Genomic DNA, 23,035 nt, shown 5'->3' with positions numbered 1-23,035 from the left:
ATTGCATTATAGTGGTGTATAGGTCTCGGGTGTTCATCATTATAAGACAACATCTGTATATATAATACTACTATAGCAAGTTCTCAACTGAGTTTTTTTTTTACTTTTTATTTATAAAAAGGAAACACTGACAAAAACCATAGGATAACAGGGATACAACTCCTCACAAATTCAACTTTTAAAGTGTGCCATAATTACCCCTTTATGTGCCTAGGGCAGCATTCTGATTGTCTCTACATTCGTCTCATAGTGGAGCTCATTTGTGAGTTTTTATAAATTCCATCAAACCCATCAGTAAATTCCATCAGTAAATTCAAGCTGATCCTTTACTGAAGTTTGTCACTTGTCCTTTAATACCTATGGACACATTATATATTTTTGTTGTCATCGGGGTTATCAGTGGAACATGCTCTGACAAACCCAGTCCTCCCAGGTGCTGTTACTTTTAATATATTTTATTAATTTCAGTGAGAAGGTACATAGAAAAAGATACACACACACACACACACACACACACACACACACAAACAGAAAGAGAGAGAGGAGCTAGAACACTGCTCAGCTCTGGTTTATGGTTGTGCAAGGGATTCAAACTGGGACCTTAGTGCCTCAGACATGAAGGTCTTTTGCACAGCCATTATGTTCTCCTCTGCCCAGAATTCATTTTTTAAATTAGGGATGTATTATGAGAGAGAGAGAGAGAGAGAGAGAGAGAGAGAGAGAGAGAGGGAGAGAGGGAGGAGAGAAGCAGAAAGTAGAGACACTTGCATCACTATCACCCTTTGTGAAGTTTCCAACCTGCTCTGGGGTCTGGTAATACAACACAGGTACTTAGATCAGGTCAGATTTATATTCTGTGGCACAAACCACCACCTGGCTTCTAAAAGCTCTGCATATATTTCAGATGGTCCTGAAATTTGATGCCCAATCCTGTAAATCCATGAACATGAAAATCACAGTTCAACCATTAATGTGAAGAGGCTTTGTGACTGGTTATGTCATATTGAGGTGGCCCAGCAGAAAATTAAAAAATAAAAGTTTGAGAGTCTAGTTAATGTAATAGAGTTTTTTTTCCACTATCTCCTTTCAGCAATTCAAGGAAAGATCTAAGTGGTGACAGAAACAGTATAAGTTCTCTAGTTAAGAAATCAAATAGCTGATCCTTGCTCCCTGCAGACCACTGTTGGGTTGTGCTCTGCATTGTTCAGACCCAGGACCTGACCAGTTCCCAGTTAAACAGCTAAGGCCATGAGTGACAGGGTAAACAGGATGCAACTTATAAAACAGCCCGGCCCTCACATAGCTGTACAGCCCCAGAATTGCTTGAAATCACCATGCAGAGCAATACTAGTTGCTAGAGCACATCTGGGGTAAATATCCTTCCTGCCTCTCTTCTTCCCTGTTCTTCTCTGAGAGAAAATGAGAGAGGCAGTTAAATGTCCACAAAGTAGTAGAATCATGCAGACAAAAGGCTATGGCTATTAATTAAACAACTAATTAATTACACTGTTTTCCTTTCCTTGTCATTGTGAATGGGGCGGCTATGAGCATAGAGGGGCCTGTATCACTAGAATTGTGTTCTCAAGTCCTTGGGATACATGCACCTACAGCGTTTACAAAAAAAAAAAAAAGTGTTTACAAAAAAGTCTCCATAAGAGCACGTGACACTAAACACAAGGACTGACAAAGGATCCCAGTTTGAGCCCCCAGCTACCCCACCTACAGTAGGGTAGCTTCACAAGTGCTGAAGCAGGTCTGCAGGTGTCTTTCTCTCTCCCTCTCTGTCTTCCTCTCCTCTCTTGATTTCTCTCTGTCCTATCCAACAAGAACAATAGCAACAAAAACAAAAATGGGGAGGGGGAATGGACGCCAGGAGCAGTGGGTTCACAGTGCAGGCACTGAGCCCCAGAATAACCCTGGAGGCAAACAAAACAAAACAAAAAAACTTACTTTCCTGAGGCTTCAAGATCCCATGATCAATCCCCAGTACTAACACAAGTCAGAGGTGGGGTTCCATGCCTCTACTACAAATCCGCTGCTCCTAGTGGCCTTTTTTCTTTGGATAGGACAGAGAGAAATTGAAAGAGGAGAAGACAGAGAGCAGAGAGAGAAATATACCTCCAGACTTGCTTCCTGCTTGTGAGGTGACCCCTCCTGTAGTTGGGAAGCCGGGTCTCAAACCAGGATCCTTGCACAGGTCCTTGTGCTTCATATTATGTGTGCTTAACCCAGTTCACCATTACACAACCCCCTTTTTTCACATTTTATACACACTTCAGTGAGCACCCTTCTCAGAGGTCACTCTTTCATATGAACTAAAAGTTTTCATTGTATACCTGCACTTATAGACTTGCTCATGTATTCCAGGTATGTTAGCTATTGCTATGTTGCTCACAGGTCAGATGGACTTCCAATTCTACTGGATATTGCCAAACTTCTTCTTTTATCTTAGTTTTGCCAGTTTGGTTGTTTTTGTTTTCTGAACAGGGTTATAACTGTGGTGCGGTGCCTGCATGATTCCACTATTCCTGGCACCCACTCTGGTCCCTCAGGACACAGGTTGAGTGCTTCCCAGGGAAACCTGCTCCCACAACTGATCTCACCTGTACAGGGACCCTCCCACAGGAAGGCTTTCCTGTCACTCTACTGCCCACTCTATGGCAGGTGCTTTCTCAGAAGTGTGTATGATTGGTGTGACTGATCTGGGTTGCTTCCAAGTTTGGCCTATGCTACTATGAACATTGGTGTGCAAAGAAAGGCCTTTTCGGATAGGTGTTTTTGTTTTCCTTGGGTAAATCCTTGGGAAACAGGCTGCTGGGTCATAAGATGGGTCGCCAGGTGGGTTATCTTGCTAGTCCTTCTGTCTCTTACCTTCTATCTAAAAGAGGGGGGCAAGGGAGAAGAAAGAGTCCTATAGGCATGAAGACCAAGCAAAACCACGGTGTCCAAAATATCTCTAAAGAAAAGCATGGGGGCCAGGCAGTGGCACACCTGGTTAAGCACTCACACTACAGTGTGCAGGGACCCCACCTACAGGGGAAAAGCTTCACAAATGGTGAAGCAGAGCTGCAGGTGTCTCTCTGTCTGTCTCCTTTATTCCCCCCTCCCCTCTCAATTTCTGTCTCTATCCAACAATAAATAAAAATATTAAAAAGTAATAAATAAAAAGAAAAGCATGAAGATTAAAAATGCCTTGGAGTTATTTACTTACATCTAAGTCCACTATCCCCTCTCCATAACTGAGATAATGGCATATACTTTACAGGATTATTAGGAATAATCAGTAACTTAATGTGACTTTGCATCACAATGGCGCTCAAAAGCAACTATCTTTGATAAAATTTTTGAGTGAATTTATAATCTGATCATATTACTTTCTTATTTTAAAAATTTAGTGAGTTCTTGTTCTTAAAGTTCTAGTTATCTCCCTTTAACCTAGTATGTTCTTCCTGCCTGGATTCTGAACTCAGCAGTAACATTATCAATTCCCACACCTTTCATCGCATCAGGTATTCCTACCACACCAAGGGCTTTGTTGTGGTCACTTTATTATGCTCAGAGAAAATTCATTCATGTTATTTACTCTCCTGATTACAACTAGCTCCTAGTAAGCTCTCAACTTTGTTTAGTCACTACTACAATACACTTCCTGCATCAGCCTAGGTTATGGGTTACTATAGCATCCTGCATTTCCTTCTCTCATAACATACACTGTCAGAAATTTATACCTCTCTTACACTTTGAGTCCATTGAAGTCTTAGATTGTATCTGTTCCACACTGTACTCCTTGTCTGTCATACAATCACTAAAAATGACAATAAACAAATGAATTTGTAGACTTCATTTTCTATTTTCTCATGTAGCCAGTTATGTGACTTTAGGCAGCCATAACAAAAAATAGGACATTTTCTGTTTAGCGTTTTCTTTCCTAATAGGAAAGAGCATATGCGTTATAATTAATGATTCTTTGTTAATGTATAAAACTGGTCAAGATATTCTTGAGAGCAAGGTCAGTTTTGGAGAGGTAGGCTTCATTAGTAGAAATATTTTAGGTGTGTGTAATGTTAATACATTAATATATTTATATATTCCTATTCAGAGGGGGAAACTGGAATGCAATAAGGTAAATTTGAATAAGGTTTATCTAGGTTCTTTTCTTCTTTCACATATTTCTATATTGTAAAATGTGATAGAAATCTGACATATTAATGACAGTTTTTTTAAAAAATAAATGAATGTAAAACTCCTTTTTTAAAAAAAGCCTTTTGAGAGTTGGGTTGTAGTGCAGTGGGTTAAGCACAGGTGGTGCAAAGCACAAGGACCAGCATAAGGATCTTGGTTCGAGCCCTGGCTCCCCACCTGCAAGAGGGTCACTTCACAAGTGATGAAGCAGGTCTGCACATGTCTATCTTTCTCTCCCCCTCTCTGTCTTCCCCCTCTTCTCTCCATTTCTCTCTGTTCTATCCAACAACAAGGATAACAGTAATAACTACAACAATAAAACAAGGGTGACAAAAGGGAATAAATAATAAAATAATTATTTTAAAAAAGCCTTTTGGGGGGAATTGGGCAGTGGTACACCTGGTTAAGCACATATATTAGGTCTGCAAGTATCTATCTTTCTCATCCTCTCTTTATCTCCCCTTCTTCTATCAATTTCTCTCTGTCCTACCTAATAAAAATTAGAAAGAGAAAAAAAGGAAAAAAATGGTTCCTGGGAGCAGTGGATGTATAGTGCCAGCACCAAACCCCATCAGTAATCCTGGTGGCAAGAAAAAAGCCTTGTTAGAGCTAGGTGGTACATCACCCCACCATAGGGAGTATGATTTTAAGCCCTCAGTCCCAACCTGCAAGGGGGAAGATTCAAGACTAGTGGAGTAAAATTTCAAGTGTCTCTTTCTTTCTCCATTTTGGCCAGGGACCAGCCTCAGCAAGTTACTAGGGTCCCCGAAGGTGTTGGTGCAAATGAGGTGAGAGACACGTCAACTGCTTCAAGAGCAGAAGAGAGGCATCTCTGCTTTCTCTCTGCAGAGCTTTATTTTGATATGTTTTTCACCCAGATACAACATGCATCAGTTCATTATTTTTGCAGAATTATTTGCACAACTGTTTACCACAAAATTCATTTATTTTAGCAGTTATTAAAGTAAACTCTTATTTCCACCTATTGATCTATAAATTATAACCTATTTTTCTTGAGCAAGCTTCCTGGAATATCATGAGATTTCTGTAAAGCATCTATTGTTTCTGAAAGGTCAGTTTCTACAAAGAAAATTATCTTGTTTATAGCATCTTGATTAATATCTCTTATCTATTTATGAACTTCTGTTTCAGGTAAGCAGTAGATGCCACATCCCTGCCTTTCACAGTATTTATTAACCTGCCTAATGGTAGCAATTTTCTGTTCTGGGAAAGCAAACACCAAGGGGGATGGGACCTTGCTAGTCTGTTCATAAATGCCAACTTATTAACCTCACCCTGTTTGCCCTTAATGTTAATCATATGACCACGGTATTCATCATAGATGCCCATAAATGGAAGAGGGGGGTCAGTAGGTAGGAGTAATTGGTATGGACCCTTATATTTTCGGGGAGACCACAATCTACCACCTATTCTATAAGCTACCCAAGGTGGCCCTGTGCCATGGGAAAACCCAGTGCTTTCATTTTTCCCCTGACCTTTTCTGTCTGGGTTGTAGGTACTGACTGGGGTGACAAGAGGGGCAAGCAATTCCTTCAGTCAGCTTATCTGATAATTGGCCAATTGTTATGTTTTGAGCCTCTTTAGTAAAATTATATATCTTGGTACAGTTCTCTATATCCGTACTTGGTGAGGCCCTGGGTTTTCTGTGACAGCAGTCCTTCCCCAGGGAATTTTTCTCAGGCCCCCCCCCCCCAGTGAAATTTGGAAAGATCCACTAAATCCAGTGATTAGCAGAAGTACAAGGGCTGAGTGGCTTCTGTTCAGTCCAGGAACACTCGCTTTGTGGGAGTTTCCTGCTATGCTAGGACTTTGTCAGACAGCAGGTGTGACATCACCTTCACCAATTTCTTTCCACCCCTCCCATATTTCTCTGTATTTGTAAGTCAAAAAAAAAACAAAAACAATGAACACCAGGAATGTGGAAGTCATCACCCAGGTACCAAGCACCAATAACAGCCATGGATTAAAAATAAAAGTGCCCTATTGAGGTAGTGATGCTCTACATAGAAAACAGATATTACCATGACCAAAGACCTGGGTTCGAAGACCAGTCCCCACTTGCAGGAAGGAAGCATCCTGACCAATGAAGCAGTGTCATTTCTTTCTTTCCCTTCCTCTCCTTCCCCTCTCAATTACCCTGTCTCTATCCAGAACAAAAAAGGGGTTGGTGGATTGGTAGATTCAACTTGCAGATACCAAGCCCCAGTGATAAGTCTTGTGGAAATTTATTTGTTATTTATTTATTTATTCAGAACACTGCTCAGTTCTGGTTTATGGTGGTGCTGGGGATTGAACCTGAGACCTTTGATGCCTCAGGCATGAACGTCTTTTTGCATAACCAGGATGCTATTTCCCAAGCCCAAAAATAATTTTTAAAAAGTTCCTTGTCTAGGATATTTGGAGATGGAAACAGGGTATGGAGTCATGTGGTGTATGCACATTGTGTGTTGGCTAACCCTTACCAGAAGTTTTCATCATTCCCTCAAACACATACTTGGGTAGTTTCCCCAAATGGAAGCTGGACTGTAGAGTCTCAGAGGGATTGTACAAACCCATGTCCAAGCCAAGAAGGAACCCATCATCCTGCACCAACGGAAGTGAGACACAGGCAGAGGTCCTGATGGGAAATCCCCTAATGACTCCTGTATGATCTCAAAGGAGGAGGAGTCTGTGAACCCTGATGATCCCCTGGTGAGACCCACAGACACACAGTGGGTCAGTATAGACTGAGGCTGGGGGCTGGATGAGCCTCTTATTCTGGGTCTCTCTGCCATCCATTCTACAGAGTTCCTCTCCGCTCTTACACGAGTCAGCTTTGATCAAGGAAGACATTTTCAGGGATCAGAATGCCAAGAAATACATCATGGACAAGAGAACATACTTCCAAGATTTTTATTAATAGAAAAATTTAAAATCCTACTTTAGAGCACAAAAATACTTGAGATTATTACCTACAGTGATTCCCCTGTGGTCACATTACACATCACTGAGTTCCACATCAGGTCAGCATGCTCCTGAGAAAGTGCCTTCACACAGCTCAGACCAATGCACCTCCAGTCCTGTCCCTCTCTAGTTCTTCAGACATATCAGCAGAGCTCACAACAGTTTTTTTGATCTCCTTCCTGTGAAGAAGGCTCATACACAGGACAGAAACAGCCTTCTGTTGCAGGAAGATCTGAGGACACAGAATACAGTGTTTTCATCCTTCATATGTGCAGTGTGTGTGTGAGTCCTCATACATCAGCTAGATTTTCACCCTCACACTCACTGCAGCAGGGAAACTGGGTTCACTAGCAACATCTGGTCCTAGAGACATTCCCACCTTAGTTCAGGGTCTATCTCACACTCTAGGGCTTTAGGGCAAGACTTGATGGCCCTGGGTTATGTCACTCCTAGTCACTGTCCTCAGAGAAGAGGAGGCCTTGCAGGTTCTCACAGACAGGGTCCTCACTGGGATGGGACATATGGCCCTCAGACTGAGCCAGGAAGGACTGTGAGCAGGTGGAGCTGGGCACATCATGGCCCTGCAGGTCCACCAACCCATGTGGAGGCTCCTGAGGTCATAGTAGGAGGCTGTTAAAGAGTCTTGAGGCATTTGGGGAAAGGGTGAGTAGGCAAAACCTACCAGAAGCAGCCTGCATATGGGTGCTTTGACCCTGGGGAGGTGTCTTTCTCCTCACCTGGGGGTCTTCTGGGGCTGGACAAAACATCAGACTGGCAGAGGAGGGAGAGTCTGCTGGAGCCCCACATCTGCTCTGGGACTGCTCCTCTGGATGGGTCTGGCATGGATTGAGTCCTGCTTTCTTGGGGGGCTCTGGCACATCTGGCATATCTGACACTCTGGAGACCAGGCACATCTCTTGTCTGTGACCTTGAGGTGGGAGCTGAGGCCTGGACCAGGCTTAGTGGGAATGGTGTAGGGCTGACTTGGGAGCTCATGGGGGAGGGGAAAGCTTCTCTGGAGCCCATGGGTTGTGCCTTTGCCCAAGACTAGGAGACTCAGAAACAGCCTGGAGGTCTTGGAGAAGGAGATACAGGAGCCTGTTCTCTTAGGTTTCCCTCCAGGAAGGGAAGCTCACGGTAGAAGCCTAAGCAGAGCCTGAGGGGGACAGGGAGTCCTTTTCTGGGTTGGCCCCGACTGCAGAAGGAGACAGAGGGCTTGCTTCAGAGCTGTGGAGCACAGACTCTTGGAGAATGCTGGAGCTGAGGGGAGCTTCCCTGGGATCCTCAGCTGTGGTGGGGTGCTCCTGTGATCCAGAGGCTGAACAGATCTTGTCCTCACCTGTAGAAGTAGAGGCCTGTGTGGACACTGGGGAAAACTGGAGCTGAGGGGAACTTTCCTGTGATCCAGAGGCAGGACAGAGTTTATTGTAAAAGGCAGTAGCCTTGAAATTCCCTTTTTATGCAGTTGTTTGTTAAGTGCTTTTAGTATGAGTTGCTTGTAGTATGAGGTGTAAAATTCCTTGCCCCTTCCCCCTTGAATAAGCAGGACCTAATCAGTTAAGGCCACCCATTGTTCAAAGGACCCTGCCTGGGGACAAGCCTTATCAGGACCTCATCAGTGAAGGCCACCCATTGTTCGAAGGACCCTACATGGGGACAAGCCTTATCAGGACCTTTGAACAGACTTTGTGGTATGCTGCCCACCGGATGGGTGGTCATAGCCGATGGCAGGAGGATGTGGCGACCCTGCCTGGTTGAATTCTATTGGTTGTGTGATCTTACTATATTTGAAACTAGCCCGCGCTTTGCTTTGAATGGATCATGCTTTTGCTAAGTTTGAAATGATTGGATCTTGTGTTTGCTATAGCCTGTTATTGGATGTAGGTTGATAAGGTGATGTGCTCCCCCTCCCTGAGTGTAGTCTGAATTCCTATAAATTGTATGGTTTGAGCCCTGTTCGGGGTCGAGCTTGGTAGACTAACACCAGTCACCATCTCGGCCCGGATTGCAATTTGTCAATAAACATCTTTGCTTCCTTACAGTGGATGGTGGTTTGATTTATGCTCGCTAACATTTATCCTCACCTGCAGGGGCAGAGGCCTGTGTGGACACTGAAGGGGATAGAAACACAAACACTGAGCAGACTGAAGCTTTTCCTCCGTATCAGAAAACAAAGTGAAATGCCTTATAAGGGGCCAGGTGATGGCGTACCTGGTTAAGCACACGCATAATCGTGCATAAGGACCCAGGTTCAAGTCCCTGGTCCTCACCTGGAGGGGGAAAGCTTCATGAGTGGTGAAGTAGGGCTGCAGGTATCTCTCTACCTCTATCTCTCTGTGTCCTCTCTCAGTTTCTCTCTGCCTTTATCCAATAATAAAATATATACATATATATATTTTTTTTTTATCTTTTAAAAGAAGTGTCTGGGAGTCGGGCAGTAGTGCAGCGTGTTGAGTGCACATGGTGCAAAGTGCAAGGGCCAGCGTAAGGATCTGGGTTCGAACCCCTGGCTCCCCACCTGCAGGAGGTTGCTTCACAAGTGGTGAAGCAGGTCTGCAGGTGTCTGTCTTTCTCTCCTCCACTCTGTCTTCCCCTTCTCCCTCCATTTCTCTCTATCCTATCCAACAATGACAACAGCTATGACAACAATAACAGCTACAACAAGCACAACAACAAGGGTAACAAAATGGGAAAAATAGCCTCCAGGAGCAGTGGATTTGTAGTGCAGACGCCAACGGAGCCCCAGCAATAACCCTGGAGGCAAAAAAAAAAAAAAAGAAAGAAAGAAAGAAAGAAAGAAAAGTTTCAGGGCTGGGTGGTTACATGCCTGGTTGAGCACACATTAAAATGTGCAAGGACCCAGGTTCAAGCCCCCAGTCCCCACCTATAGGAGGAAAGCTTCAAGAGTAGCAAAGCGGGAGTCGGGCTGTAGCGCAGCGGGTTAAGCACAGGTGGCACAAAGCACAAGGACCGGCATAAGGATCCCGGTTCGAACCCCGGCTCCCCACCTGCAGGGGAGTCACTTCACAGGCAGTGAAGCAGGTCTGCAGGTGTCTATCTTTCTCTCCTCCTCTCTGTCTTCCCCTCCTCTCTCCATTTCTCTCTGTCCTATCCAACAACAACAACAACAATAATAACTACAACAATAAAACAACAAGGGCAACAAAAGGGAATAAATAAATAAAATAAATAAAATTTAAAAAAAAATTTTTAAAAGAGTAGCAAAGCAGTACTGTAGATGTCTCTCTCCCTATATCCCCCTCCCTCTTGATTTTTGGTTGTCTCTATACAATAAATAAATAAATACAAATAACAACAATTTTTTTAAAAGACTAGAGAAAAATATGTGTCATTGAAGGTGCACCAGGTTAAGCATACATATTACCATGCACAAAGATCTGGGCTCAAGCCCTCACTCCCTACCTGTGGGGTGGGGGTGCTTCACAAGCAGTGAAGCAGGTCTACAGGTATCTTTCTCCCTCTCTAGATCCCTCTTCCCTCTCAATTTCTCTCTTTCCTAGCCAACAAAATAAAAAGGAGGAAAAAAAAAAAGCAAAAAAAAAAAAAGCCACTAAGAAAAATGGATTCATAGTGCTGGCACTGAGCCCCAGTAAAAACGCTGGTGGCAACTTTTAAAAAAAGGAGAAGGAGAAACAGTATTCAGTGTACAGGCAAAGAAAGGATACACACTTTCAATGAAATTAAGAAGAGGTACTGAAAGTCATTAGCCAACGAAAAGAAATGACAATATCCCCACTGATGACATTAAAAAAATAGATTTATTTATGAGAAGTAGGGAGAGAAAAAAACATAAGAGCATAATCCTATGACACATGAATTGCTGGGGATTGAACTCAGTACCTCATGACTGTGAATCCAGTGTTTTATCCCCTGCCCTACCTCCTAGGTCACATCTTTGATATCATTTTATATCAGATACCAAATGTCAATAATCTTGATTATCCAGGGATTTCTAAGAGAAAGAGAGGTCTGTCCCAGGTCTTTTTTGAGACTCTAGCTCTTGGAGTGATGATGGATGGAAACACAGCAAAAAGGGGTGAAGGATGTCAACCTCTCTGTGTCAGAGTGTAAAGCAGGACTCCTAAAGCTGACAAATGGTAAGCAAAGAGGCTGCAATTACAATAATATGAAATTCTACACAATTTCATCCAAGAGTCCTACCACTGCTTAAATTCCTAAATTGTTTAGAAGCTTCCCTTGGGCTAGGGAAACAGCAGAATGGTTATGCAAAAGACTTCCATGCATGAGGCTCTAAAGTCCCAATACCATCACAAGCCAGAGCTGGTGAGTGCTGTGGGGGAAAAATAAGTTTCCATAATTAGTGTTCCATTCTCTCACCACAGTGAAATGACAGGGGCAGAAGCAGATGAAAGTGTTCAAGCAAAGAGGCAATGGAAAATGGCACCTAGAAGTCCCCTCACCACAGTCAGTACTCAAGTACTCAAGAGTAGTAACGCTTTCCCTCATTCAATAGGTGTGACATTTTAGGGAGGCCCAGAGAAAGAAAGAACCAGTGACCTGGGAGACCCAGCCTCATGGAAGTGCAAGATTCATCTGTTTCCTTTTGGTTCTGCTGTGGCCTCTCTGGGGATGTCCTGGGAAATCTCTGGAGTGGAGCTTCTTTGGGCTGCCTTTGTCTGCAGAACCAAACACAAGAAGTAGAAGGAAGCCATTCCGGTGACACCAGGTCCTAGATGGGAAGGTGGGCAACGGAGAGTTCTGCCCTGTAACTGTATATAAATGGCCCTCACCTCCTTCTAAATCTTTGTCCAATTCAGCATTCACCGCACCCCACCCACTTATCCCGTTGATCAGGCCCATCCCATGTTTTCTAAGAGGACTTTATGCTACACCTCATTGATTTGATACCCATCTTAAGCAGCTTCCCATCCTGCCCTCGTAGGCAGATAATGACCCTTATTTGGGCTGTGCTGCCTATTAAAATGGAGACATTCTCACTTAGAGGAGAACCCAAGGGTGAACTAGATCCTCTATAGCTCTCACCTTAGTCCTAGTATCTTTTGTTTCCCAGTAATTCTCAAGAGGCCTGAGTTTTTTGGGCTCTGTGAGTTCAGGTTCTCCTTCCCTTTACGGTATGCCAAGGGCTGAAAGGCCTGGACCTCTCCCCAACGTTTTATGGGGCACTTGGAGCTTCTAGTCGTGTGTCCAAAGGCTCCACAGTTCTTACACTTCAGCTGTAGGCAATAAAGGGTATTCAGTGAGTGTGGACAAACCACAGTCAGATCTTACAGGACAAGTTGAGAGTGTTGAATGTCTATATTCCACTGTTGTGGCATGAACATGTGGTTCACTACCATCCAAGAAACAGCACATTCTGGTCCTTCACAAAAACTGCCTGAGGAAAGGTTAAGGAGTAAGGCTTGAGGGAAAGACTAGATCCTGAAACAGTGTAGACATGATACCAGATAGGAGGTGGGGAAGCCCATGTGCCTGATGAAGGGAACCCTGTCCAGGTTGTCCCTGGGTAGCAAAGACTGACCAAATCTCAGATACAACGTATGACATGGGCATCCCAAAACCCACATCAGTGTCAATCCTCCACCCTTTTTAACATCAGAACCCAACCCCCACTTACTCCATAATACTCCTTTGCTGGTGGGGGAGCCCTTGGTACCACATGGCCCTCCTGTTGCCTGTCCATTGCCTGAGCTTGGAGTTTGCTGTGGACATCAGGCTGTGTGGAACCACCAGGCATCATTTTCCCCTTATTGGAGCTCCCTTTTCTATCCCCTGGGTCCATTATATGGATTTTGTAGACAAGACAAAAAAAAAAAAAGTTCCCAAACTCACAGACCAAATGGAGGCACCACTGGGAAAATAAGAATGTTTATTGCAGAGCTTCTTGCAGGAGACAGGGGGCCAGGAAAATAAGTTTAAGTCTCTCTCCTCTTCGGGCTGAAGTAGTTTTATAGGGTCAGAATCACCAGGGCAACAATCTCACCTGTGAGAACTAGCTTTTCCTTGTTGAGGGATTTCTTGTTTGCAAAGAGGCTCCAGCTGTAAGAGAACTTAACTTTCTCTTCATGGTTTAACATCATGACCCAATGAAACCTTGAGAAGAAACAAATTCCCCTGCCAGCCCTGCTTCTGTAGTTCCCAGCCCCTCCTCTGTTCCTTGTGCTCTCCCCAGTCTATTATGAGTGGAGTGAGAAGTCTTATCTAGCTGTTGGTTCTCCACTTACAGATGGGCACCAGAACTTGAACTTGGGACCTCAAGCTTGGTAACATGTACACTATACTGGGTGAGCTACCACCTACTCTGTAATATAAAGAGTTTTAATTGGCCTGGAATTCTAGATATCAGCACTGCCTCTACTTGGGGGTATTTGAAGGACAGAACTCACACTGGAAAAGACAAACATACACCATGTGAATAGTTATTTAGAGTATAATTTCTGTGATGTAACAATCCATGCTATTTATGTGCCCAGTGGGTCCTCCCTGAATAGCTAGGGTGAGAGTATGACAAGCAAAATATACCACCCTTGTCATTAGGATTCTTTCTGATCTCTGAAAGCTGGGTGGAGGTTGCCCTGGTGTTAAGAGACAGTTCCATGTAGATAGGGAATTTCCGTTGGTAAAGGTTATCTTTCCTCCACTGACAGGCCCCAGACCCAAATAGTGGCTTCTCAGCGCTCCTCCCTCAAAACAAATAAACACGAGGTCCGGAGCCCCCTCGAGAATTCAACAGAAAATTTGTAATTTGAAAAGTCAGACAAGAAGAAACTGTGTCTCATGGCTGACATGCAGGCAAGCAGATTGTGTGAAAGAACACACAATTTCAGAGACACAAGCCCCCCCTTCCCTACACATACAGGGGGCCTAGGTGAAGGAGCCACAGAAACTCTACAATTGCTCTGCGTCTAAAGAATGACACAGGAAAGGTTAAGATGCACAGAAGCACATGCATGCGCGCGCAGACGGAGTCCCTCCTCTAACATGTTAGTCACTCGGGGGTATTGGAGTATAATCCCCATCATCCTCGTTAGAAATCTAGATCTAGGGTCAGGGGTAGATAACACAACGGTTATGCAAAGAGATTCTCATGCCTGAGCCTCCGAAGTCCCAGGTTCAATCCCCTGCACCATCATAAACCAGAGATGAGCAGTGCTCTATTAAAAAAGAAAGAAAAGAAAGAAAATCTAGAGCTCTAGACACTGAACAGTAGAGTCCCAAGGATCCAGATCGAAGCTCCAATCTTTCTTTCCTTTTTATATTACCATATGTATATATGTACACCTTAACAAGAGAGGGAGAGGGAGAGAGACGGCGAACCAGAGGGCATCACTGCATATGTGGTGCTGGGACTCAAACTAGTGTCTTCAAGCCTGCAAGTCTCCAACTTCTTCCTATGGACCCTCTCCTTCCCCTGGTCCCAAGGGCCATCCCCCAGCTCCCCAGCAGAGAGGATCCCTCCCGATCTTCACTTCGGGGTTCTGCTGCTGGGGAAAGCAGAGGCCCGCCTGGGGACAGCGAGAACAGTGAGAACTTGGGCACCCAGTCTCTACTGGGCTGCAGCCGCGGTCCTCCTACAGGCTCCCTGCTCCCCGCAGCCTGGAATTCCCGCCCCGCCTGCGCCTGCGCACTCGGGCACTGAGCCCCTCCTAGACACAGAGACGAGACAGCGAGCGCGGCTCTGGGGCCCCGGGCGAACCAGGCTCTACGGGGCGGGCCCGGTGCGAAGCTGAGCCTGGGGCCGCGATGCCTCTGCTCCTCTCCCGTGCGGGCTGGACATCCTGAGGTTGCGGTGCAGGGGGCGCGGCTGGAGGGAGCGCCCGGTGGGCGCGGCCTGCTGTGTAATATGACACCCCCACCCCGGGGTGCTGCGCCCGGAGGTCCTGGCTTCAGTTCCCAGGAACGAGCTGTGGAGAAGAACCCTGGGAGGGGAGAAAGAGGAGAGGGTGGAGCCTCTGCGTACAGGTCCTTTGCAGGACGTCCGATCGAGCACCAGGGCTGGCCGCCGGAATCTGGAAAAGGAGGGAGGGACCCCGCCGCACAGAGGGGACGTGGGGGGTGAGGGGGACGGGGAAAAGGGGGTGGCGGTGTAACAGAACCCGGAGCTGCGAGTGGGACATGCAGGACCGGGACCCGCCTTCTACTCTGCATGTGCGCGTGCAGGCTAGGGTGTCCAGCGTCCAGGGGGCGGGGCAGGGTTAGACAGAGGGTAAAAGAATTTGGGGTGTGATGAACCCCCTTTGCTTCTGCAGCCCTGCCTGTGTGCAGAGAAGGCCCTTGCTGGATAGAACGTCGCCGCCTCGCCGCTGCAGAGCCAGCCCGCTGTGAGTGCGCCTTTGCTTCTTTTGTTCCGTGGCGGGTCCGCGCTTCTCAGTACCTGGGGCTCTTTATTACCTTCTTTTGAGATGTCTGGTTTAAGGAGAGTGGTGACAGGCTCAACGGCTTTGAGCCTTCAAGTTTTCCCTTTCTAGTGGCCACTGAGTGCAGTTCTGTGTATGAATTTACTCTGAACGTCCTGGTTTTTTTTTTTTTTTTTTTTTTTTTTTTTGCTTTCCCCACTAAGTGTCCTGAGGGGAGCAATATCCTTGTTGGGCTGAGGCTCATGTTTTTGTTTTTCCACTGTCATTTGTTCAGGAGCGGTTTCTGGGCTTAGCTTTTTGTTGTTTGTTTGTTTGGTTGGTTGTTTTGTGGCACGATTTCACCACTCCGAAGGCGACTTTTTCATTATGATTGCTTCGGGTCCAGAGAAGGATATATTAACAAAAGAGGGAACAAGAACTGGAGCATCACTGTGTCCTATGCAATGAAAGGGATTGAATTCACGGCCTGGGAGCATCCAAGTTATGCACTCTTATCTGTTGTGCCACCCCGCCCCTCTCCCAGCTGCTATTTTTAAAAATTATTTTTAAAGATTTGTTTTATTTCTTTTCAAAACTTTTATTCACTAATTTTACTGAGAGAGAAAAGAGGAAGATGAGGAAAGAGAGAACCATGTGATGATGCCGGAGATCAGACACGACCTCAGGTTTGTAGTCCAAAGCTGTATTACCTAGATCCACCTCCTGGGCTGCCTGTTTTCGTTGTTAACTTTGTAATTGTAATTAGTTGTTTACTTTGTAAAAAATGTAATTGGGTAAGTTGTGAGGGAATACTTGCCACTTGCAGGCGAATTAACACATCCTTCACCTCCTGTGGTTACCTTTTTGTCTATGTTTGTGATGATAACACTTAAGATCTACCTACTCTGATGCAATTTGTAGCATGTGCATTGTTACTACCTATAGTAATCATAGTGCACATTAGACTTTCAGAACTTGATTTTTAAGAAAGATTTATTGATTTCATGGTGTGATGTGTGTGTGTGTGTGTGTGTGTGTGTGTGTGTGTGTAAGAGGGAGTCCAAAGCATCAACATATCCGCTTCTAGTTCTACAGAACTCAGGATCTCATATTTGGAAGTCCAGAGCTTTACCCCCAAGCCACCTCCTAGGCTACAGGACTTAAATTATTTTATAGCTAAAGGTTTGTAGCATGTGTCTTAGAAATAGATTGGCAAGTTGGCTGAGAAAAACATGACACAGCTAAAGTAATATATATATATTTTTTAATTGGGTGGGGGTCTTTGATTTGTAGGTTCCAGAACACAGTTGCAGATAATTCAGATTGTGTCTCCCTGGGGGTCTTTGTTTAAGGGGGTTTTGAAGAGTCAAGTAGGGAATGCAGGGAGATAGGGTCATAAAAGTTACTTACAAAGAATTAGGATCATTTGTAGGTTACATTACTTTGAATACACTGTTTTTTGTTTTTTTTTAATCAAACTGGCCTTGGATATTATGGAGAGAAGACATAACCCAACAAGATTAAGTCTCACTCATCTAGAATCAAAGTCTGTAATAACTAGGGATGAGTTTTCAGGGGTGCTGTCTTATAAAAGTAGTATCCAGAAATGTGAAAATGGTTAAGTAAATCATGCACCTCTCTATGGAATTTTATACAATAAAAAAACGTGTGTGTGTGTGTGTGTGTGTGTGTGTTTAATTTATTGAGTGAGAGAACACCAAAGCATTACTCCCAACATATATAATGCTGGGAACTCAGAAACTCATGCTTAAAAGTAAAACACTCCAACATATACAGTGCTGGGAACTCAGAAACTCATGCTTAAAAGTAAAACACTTTATCCTACCTCTTGTGATACGTCCTGAGATGATAAACACCGTGTTTATGTAAAAAGTCATATAAAAAAATTCATCACAAGTATGTGGTCCCAAGTTCGACCCCCAGCATTGCATATATCAGTGTGATGTTCTAGTTCTCTTTACTGTCACTCATAACTAACTCTTTAAAAAAATAAAGAAAAGCTAAATATAATATTGAGATGTATTTATTGTTATGACAAAATTTCTTTAAGAAATTGTTACCTTAGGTGACTCACCCAATAGAGAGCATAGTTGACCTGAGTTCCAGCTTTTCACCACCATGTAAGCACTATGCAAAGAGGAAACTCTATAAGTGGTGGAATGGTGCTGTGGTGTCCCACCTTCTCTCTGTCTCTTTCTCCATTTCTCTGTCTCCCATCCTCTAAAAGAAAAATTCCTCTGGGAACCTTGGGGTCCTATTACATGATGATATAAACATATATGTAAATATACATGTTGTGGGTGAGGGTGTTCTGCAGAGAACTTTCATGCAGAGATGAGAAACTGTACCTATGTGTCCATAACTGCATTGCAAACCATTAGTAACTTCCCAGTCTGAAAAAAGAAATTGTCCTAGGGGAGTGGTTGAATCATACAGAAACTGTAGGGGAAGACAGAGGAGGGAGAGGGAAATTGTATCTTGAACACTGAAGTAAGAATATATAAGTTGTTTTTTTTTTCAGGTATTTAGTAATTGGAGCTCAGAAAGCATCGTTTTTCCTGTTGTCTGTGCATATGGTTTCCTAATGACTTTGTACAGGCTATGGACCTGCATTGTGATCTTTCAGAGTGTTAAGGAGATACAATAATTAAAAAGTGGTAAAGATTATTTTAGCAGTCATATTAATTTCCCCTTTGTTACCACTTAGGGGAGCCTACTTAATTATAGTTTTTTTAAAGATTTTCTTTTAATATTTATTTATTTCCTTTTTGTTGCCCTTGATGTTTTTATTGCTGTTGTAGTCATTATTGTTGTTGATGTCGTTGTTGGATAGGACAGAGAGAAATGGAGAGAGGAGGGGAAGACAGAGAGGGGGAGAGAAAGACACCTGCAGACCTGCTTCACCACTTGTGAAGCGACTCCCCTGCAGGTGGGGAGCCGATGGCTCCAACCGGGATCCTCACACCAGTCCTTGCGCTTTGCACTAGTGCGCTTAACCCGCTGCGCTACTGCCGGACTCCCAATTATAATTTTCTTAATAACTATACAATTTCTTATGATCCCAGTGTCCAGAAATAATTGCCATTAATATTAAGGCATTTCTCCACAAAATGTTTCCACAAGTATGTGCTTTTACTGATAAAGAGTAGGCTAATACTAGTTGAAAATTTGAAAGAAATCAAGACGACGATCTTAAGGGATATGGAAAAAGGTGAGATCCTAGTGATTCCCCTTCTGGTTTGAAAAATATTTCAAATATTTACAAGGTAGAGGTGGCAATAACATTGAGCTACTGTGTTGTGATTTTTTTTTTTTTTAACCAAAGCACCGATCAGCTCTGTTTTATGGGGGATTGAACCTGGGACCTTGGAGCCTCAGGCTTGAGATCCTCTTTCTATAACCATTATGCTATCTACCCCCAACCTGTGTTGTAATTTCTAACTCTAAAATCTAAATTTGGGAGACATCCTACATTCTTTTTTATAATTTTTTATTATCTTTTATTTATTGGACAGAGACAGAAATTAAGAGGGTAGAGGGAGAGAGAGGGACCAGGCAGTGGCACACCTGGTTAAGCGCATCCAATATAGTGTGCAAGGACCCAGGTTCAAGCCCCTGGTCTCCACCTGCAGGAAGATAGCTTCATAAGTGGTGAAGTAGAACTACAGGTATTTCTCTGTTTCCCTCTCTATCTTCTCCCTTCTCAATTTTTCTCTGTCTCTATCCAATAATATTTTTAAGAGAGAGAAAGAGATACCTGAAGACCTGCTTCACCACTTGGGCCAGTCAGATTCCCGAGTCTTAGAACAAAGTTCTGGTTTAAAATCATAACTGCTGCTTACCTGAGAAGGTGGGAGGTGGATCTGCTTAGGACGAATCTGGACAGCTGATTCTTGGGTCCAGACCAACCTCCCTGTGTTAGAGACTGAAATAGGAAAAAGTTCATATAAATGCCCTTCTAGGCAGAAAAATTTATCCTGGCCCACTCTCTGTCCTTGTTGGAGAAGAGCATGCATTTATCAAAATTACCTCCCTATATCTCATAGTTAAGTATGTGGGGGGGTGGGGGGGTGGAGGAATATTACATATAGGAATGACAATGTAAGGTGGGATTTTTTAAACTTGAAAACTTGAAGCAATTCGACTTTTAACTTTCTTCTCCCAACTCTAGCATCAGTGGACTCTCTTTGTAGATGATCCTTGGGAAAACAAACAAACAAACAAACAAAAAAAACCTGACCAGTTCTTTGAATTCTGGCATCATGGCTCATGTAAGTTGGTATTTTTGTCTGTTTGAAATGATATGTTTGATAATGCTGTTATGTGAACTTTCCTTCCCTCCAAGGAATGAAGATTCCTTCCTTCCTGCCTGCCTGCCTTCCAGAATACCACTGAGCTCTGGCTATTAATTGGACTGGGGGTGGAACCTGGGATCTCTTATGTATATCCCAAGTGCTAGAACTACACTATCCATGGCTCTAATGTGAACATTCTTATTAGTTGCCCTAAAACTTCCAGCAGATTCATTCAACAACTTCTCCCTAGTCCTTCCCATTCCAGAGAGGGTAGGACCAGGCAGCCTAGTCCCCTCCAGTCTGCCCTTCTCTTTTCTATCTTTGTCCCTCTATGAACTAACCAGAGTATGTAGTGTCTCCTGTGTTTGCAGAAATGAAGTCCTTAAAGGAAGATATTTGATCTGTGGCTGTGAGGACTAGAATATATTTATATCACTGCCAGGGCACTAGACCAACTTTTTCATATAAAGACAGAAGAGAGAAGGCAAGATACCACAGCACCAAGGCTTCCTCCAGACAACCAGGCTTGAACCTAAGTTGTCTGCATGGCTAAGCAAGCACCTTCCTAGATGAGCTATGTTATCAGTCCCTAGAAAACACTTTAGTAGACTACTGTTCAAAAGAATTATAGTAGCCTTGGAGGTTGTACAGGGGGTAGAGCACCAGGCTTGCAAGCACCACTATGCTATCTCCCCAGCCCCCATACATGATTGGAAACTTTATAGTAGCCACATTAAAAGTATAGAATTTGTGTCTTATTACTAGTGTAGCAGGCAGCATATCAGTTTCATTAAAAAGGGTAAAACTAACTCTTTATTGTTACATTAAATAATATGGATTAATTTAATGTTTCTTTTGTTTTTGTTTTAAATTATTTGCTTACTTATTTTGCCACCAGTTACCCCTGGGGCTCCACACCTGCGTGATTTCACCACTTCTGGTTGACTTTTCCATATTCAACACAGAGGGTGAGAGACAAAGGGAGAGAGAGAAAAGGAGAGACACTGCAGTAGTGAAGCTCCCCGATTAGGTGCTTCTATGTGGTGGCCAGGGACTTGAACCTAGGTCCTTATGCATGATAATGTGTACACTCTTCTGGGTGAGTTATCTCCCATCCCCCTATTTATTTGTGTGTGTTTGTATGTGTGTGTGTGCGTGTGTGTGTGTGTGTGTGAGAGAGATACAGAGAGACAGAGAGAGACAGAGATGGATAGACACACCAGAATACACTGGTTTATGGTAGCACCTTTGGAAATTGAACTTAACGAATCTGGGGCCTCAGACAAGCAAGTCCTCTGCTCTGAACATGTTCTCTTTCCAGTCATAATGTTAATGTTATATTTAAGCCAAGATCATGAAATATTGTTTCAAAATAAAATCAATATAAAATTATTGACATAATTCACATAATTTTTTTCCTTCACATTATTTCTAAAGTCTACAATATGTAGTATTTATTTTATACATTTTTATACTTAAAGAAACCTAAATTTGTAATAGCCACAACTCAAGTGCTCAGAAATCACATATGTCAAATATAACATTTTATTTTATTTTATTTTTTTATTTTTATTTTTTACCAGAGCTCTGGCTTATGGTGTTGCAGGAGATTGAATCTGGGACTTTGGATCCCCAGGCTTGAGTCTTTTTGCATAACCATTATGCTATCTACCCTCTGCCCTCTAACATTTTAGACATTGCAGATTTAGACTACTTAATGTCACCTAAATATTATTTGATATATTTGAAGTATAGAAATATCTGAATATAAGCATTAGACAAAATATCTATAAAACAGACTGTCATGCAGTAAATTTAAAATATTCTATAAATGGTGAGTCGGGTGGTAGCACAGCAGGTTAAGCGCACGTGGCGCAAAGCGCAACGACTGGCATAAGGATGCTGGTTCGAGCCCTGGCTCCCCACCGGCAGGGGAGTCGCTTCACAGGAGGTGAAGCAGGTCTGCAGGTGTCTGTCTTTCTCTCCCCCTTTCTGTCTTGCCCTCCTCTCTCCATTTCTCTCTGTCCTATCCAACAACAACGACATCAATAATAGCTACAACAATAAAACAGCAAGTGCAACAAAAGGAAATAAATACATAAATAAATTTAAAAAAATTCTATAAAGGATTTGTTAGGGAAAAATGCTTATTACACAACATAATTATTAAGTTGGGTGTGGAAGAAATTATTTAACTTCATGCAAATCCTACTTTTAATTTTTAAGATTTTTTTCAAACTCTCCTTTAAAAAAATAGAGATAGAGGGTTAGAAGATAGATTACTTGATAAGAGCACATGCTTTATCATGTTCACAGCCTGGGTTTGAGCCCTAATACCATGAGGAAGGGCCATAGTATCAGGCAAGCATTGGTGCTGTGATCTCTTTCCCTTTCTCTATATCAGAAATAATACTGTCAGAAGAGCTAGTTTGTTAAAGCACTATACTCATGCCCAAGGTCACAGAGGCCCTAGCTTCAGTCCCTGAATCCACGATAAGCCAGAACTAAAAGAAACTCTAACCTGGGTCTCATTCTCTCTTTCACATGAAAATAAATAAGTAAATCTTTAAAAATAATAAAATAGAGGAGCCAGGCAATGGCACACCTGGTTGAGTGCACACATTGCAATGCACAAGGCCCTGGCTTCAAAGCCCCAGTCCTCCAGCTACAAGGAGAAACCTTCATGAGTAGTGAAGCAGTGCTGCAAGTGTTTCTCTTTCTCCTTCTTCCCTCTCACTTTCTCTCTGTCTCTATCCAATAAATAATAAATACACATTTAAATTTTTTTATTTATTAAATGGAAATATTGACAAGACTATAGGATAAAAGGGGTACAATTCCACACAGTTCCCATCACCAAAACTCTGTATCCTATCCCCTCCCTTGATAGCTTTCCTATTCTTTATCCCTCTGGGAGTATGGACCTAGGATCAATATGGGGTGCAGAAGGAGGAAGGATTGGCTTCTATAATTGCTTCCCCAAAAATACACATTTTAAAATGTTACAGAAAAAAGTAAAATGTAGAGATTATCTGGCTTTTGGGGAAATTTTCCCATCAGTAATTTTTTTCTAATCAACAAAGGAAAGGAGATAAGTCACACTTACTGAAAATGATTAAGCCCATTGTAAAGTGTTTTTAATGAACATTTTTAGGTAATTGAGAAATCCTGGTAATGACTTTAGCATTTACTTGGAAATAAACAAAATTAGATTTCCCCATAGTATATGGGAAGCTT

General features: G+C 43.1%; 1 protein-coding gene and 1 long non-coding RNA gene across 2 annotated transcripts in view; one reads left to right on the top strand and one right to left on the bottom strand.

Moving 5' to 3' along the window:
- Positions 1–9,219: 9,219 nt before the first annotated feature.
- LOC132537039 (uncharacterized) lies at positions 9,220–12,523 on the bottom strand. Its single transcript, XR_009548554.1, has 3 exons — positions 12,172–12,523; positions 11,686–11,804; positions 9,220–9,257 (listed from the first exon to the last, which is right to left on the bottom strand). It is a non-coding gene; the product is annotated as an uncharacterized LOC132537039 (long non-coding RNA).
- Positions 12,524–15,338: 2,815 nt separating this feature from the next.
- The window catches only part of LOC103127326 (uncharacterized), a 73,358-nt gene continuing 65,661 nt past the window's right edge, over positions 15,339–23,035 (top strand). The window contains 2 exon segments of the mRNA XM_060172267.1: positions 15,339–16,168; positions 19,675–19,774. Coding sequence (XP_060028250.1) covers positions 19,697–19,774 — 78 coding nt within the window. The 5' untranslated portion in view covers positions 15,339–16,168; positions 19,675–19,696.

The sequence above is a fragment of the Erinaceus europaeus genome, chromosome 2 (assembly GCF_950295315.1).
Source record: "Erinaceus europaeus chromosome 2, mEriEur2.1, whole genome shotgun sequence".
NCBI lineage: Eukaryota > Metazoa > Chordata > Mammalia > Eulipotyphla > Erinaceidae > Erinaceus > Erinaceus europaeus.
Note: the sequence above shows the minus strand (reverse complement) of the source record. Positions and strands in the feature narration are given on the sequence as shown.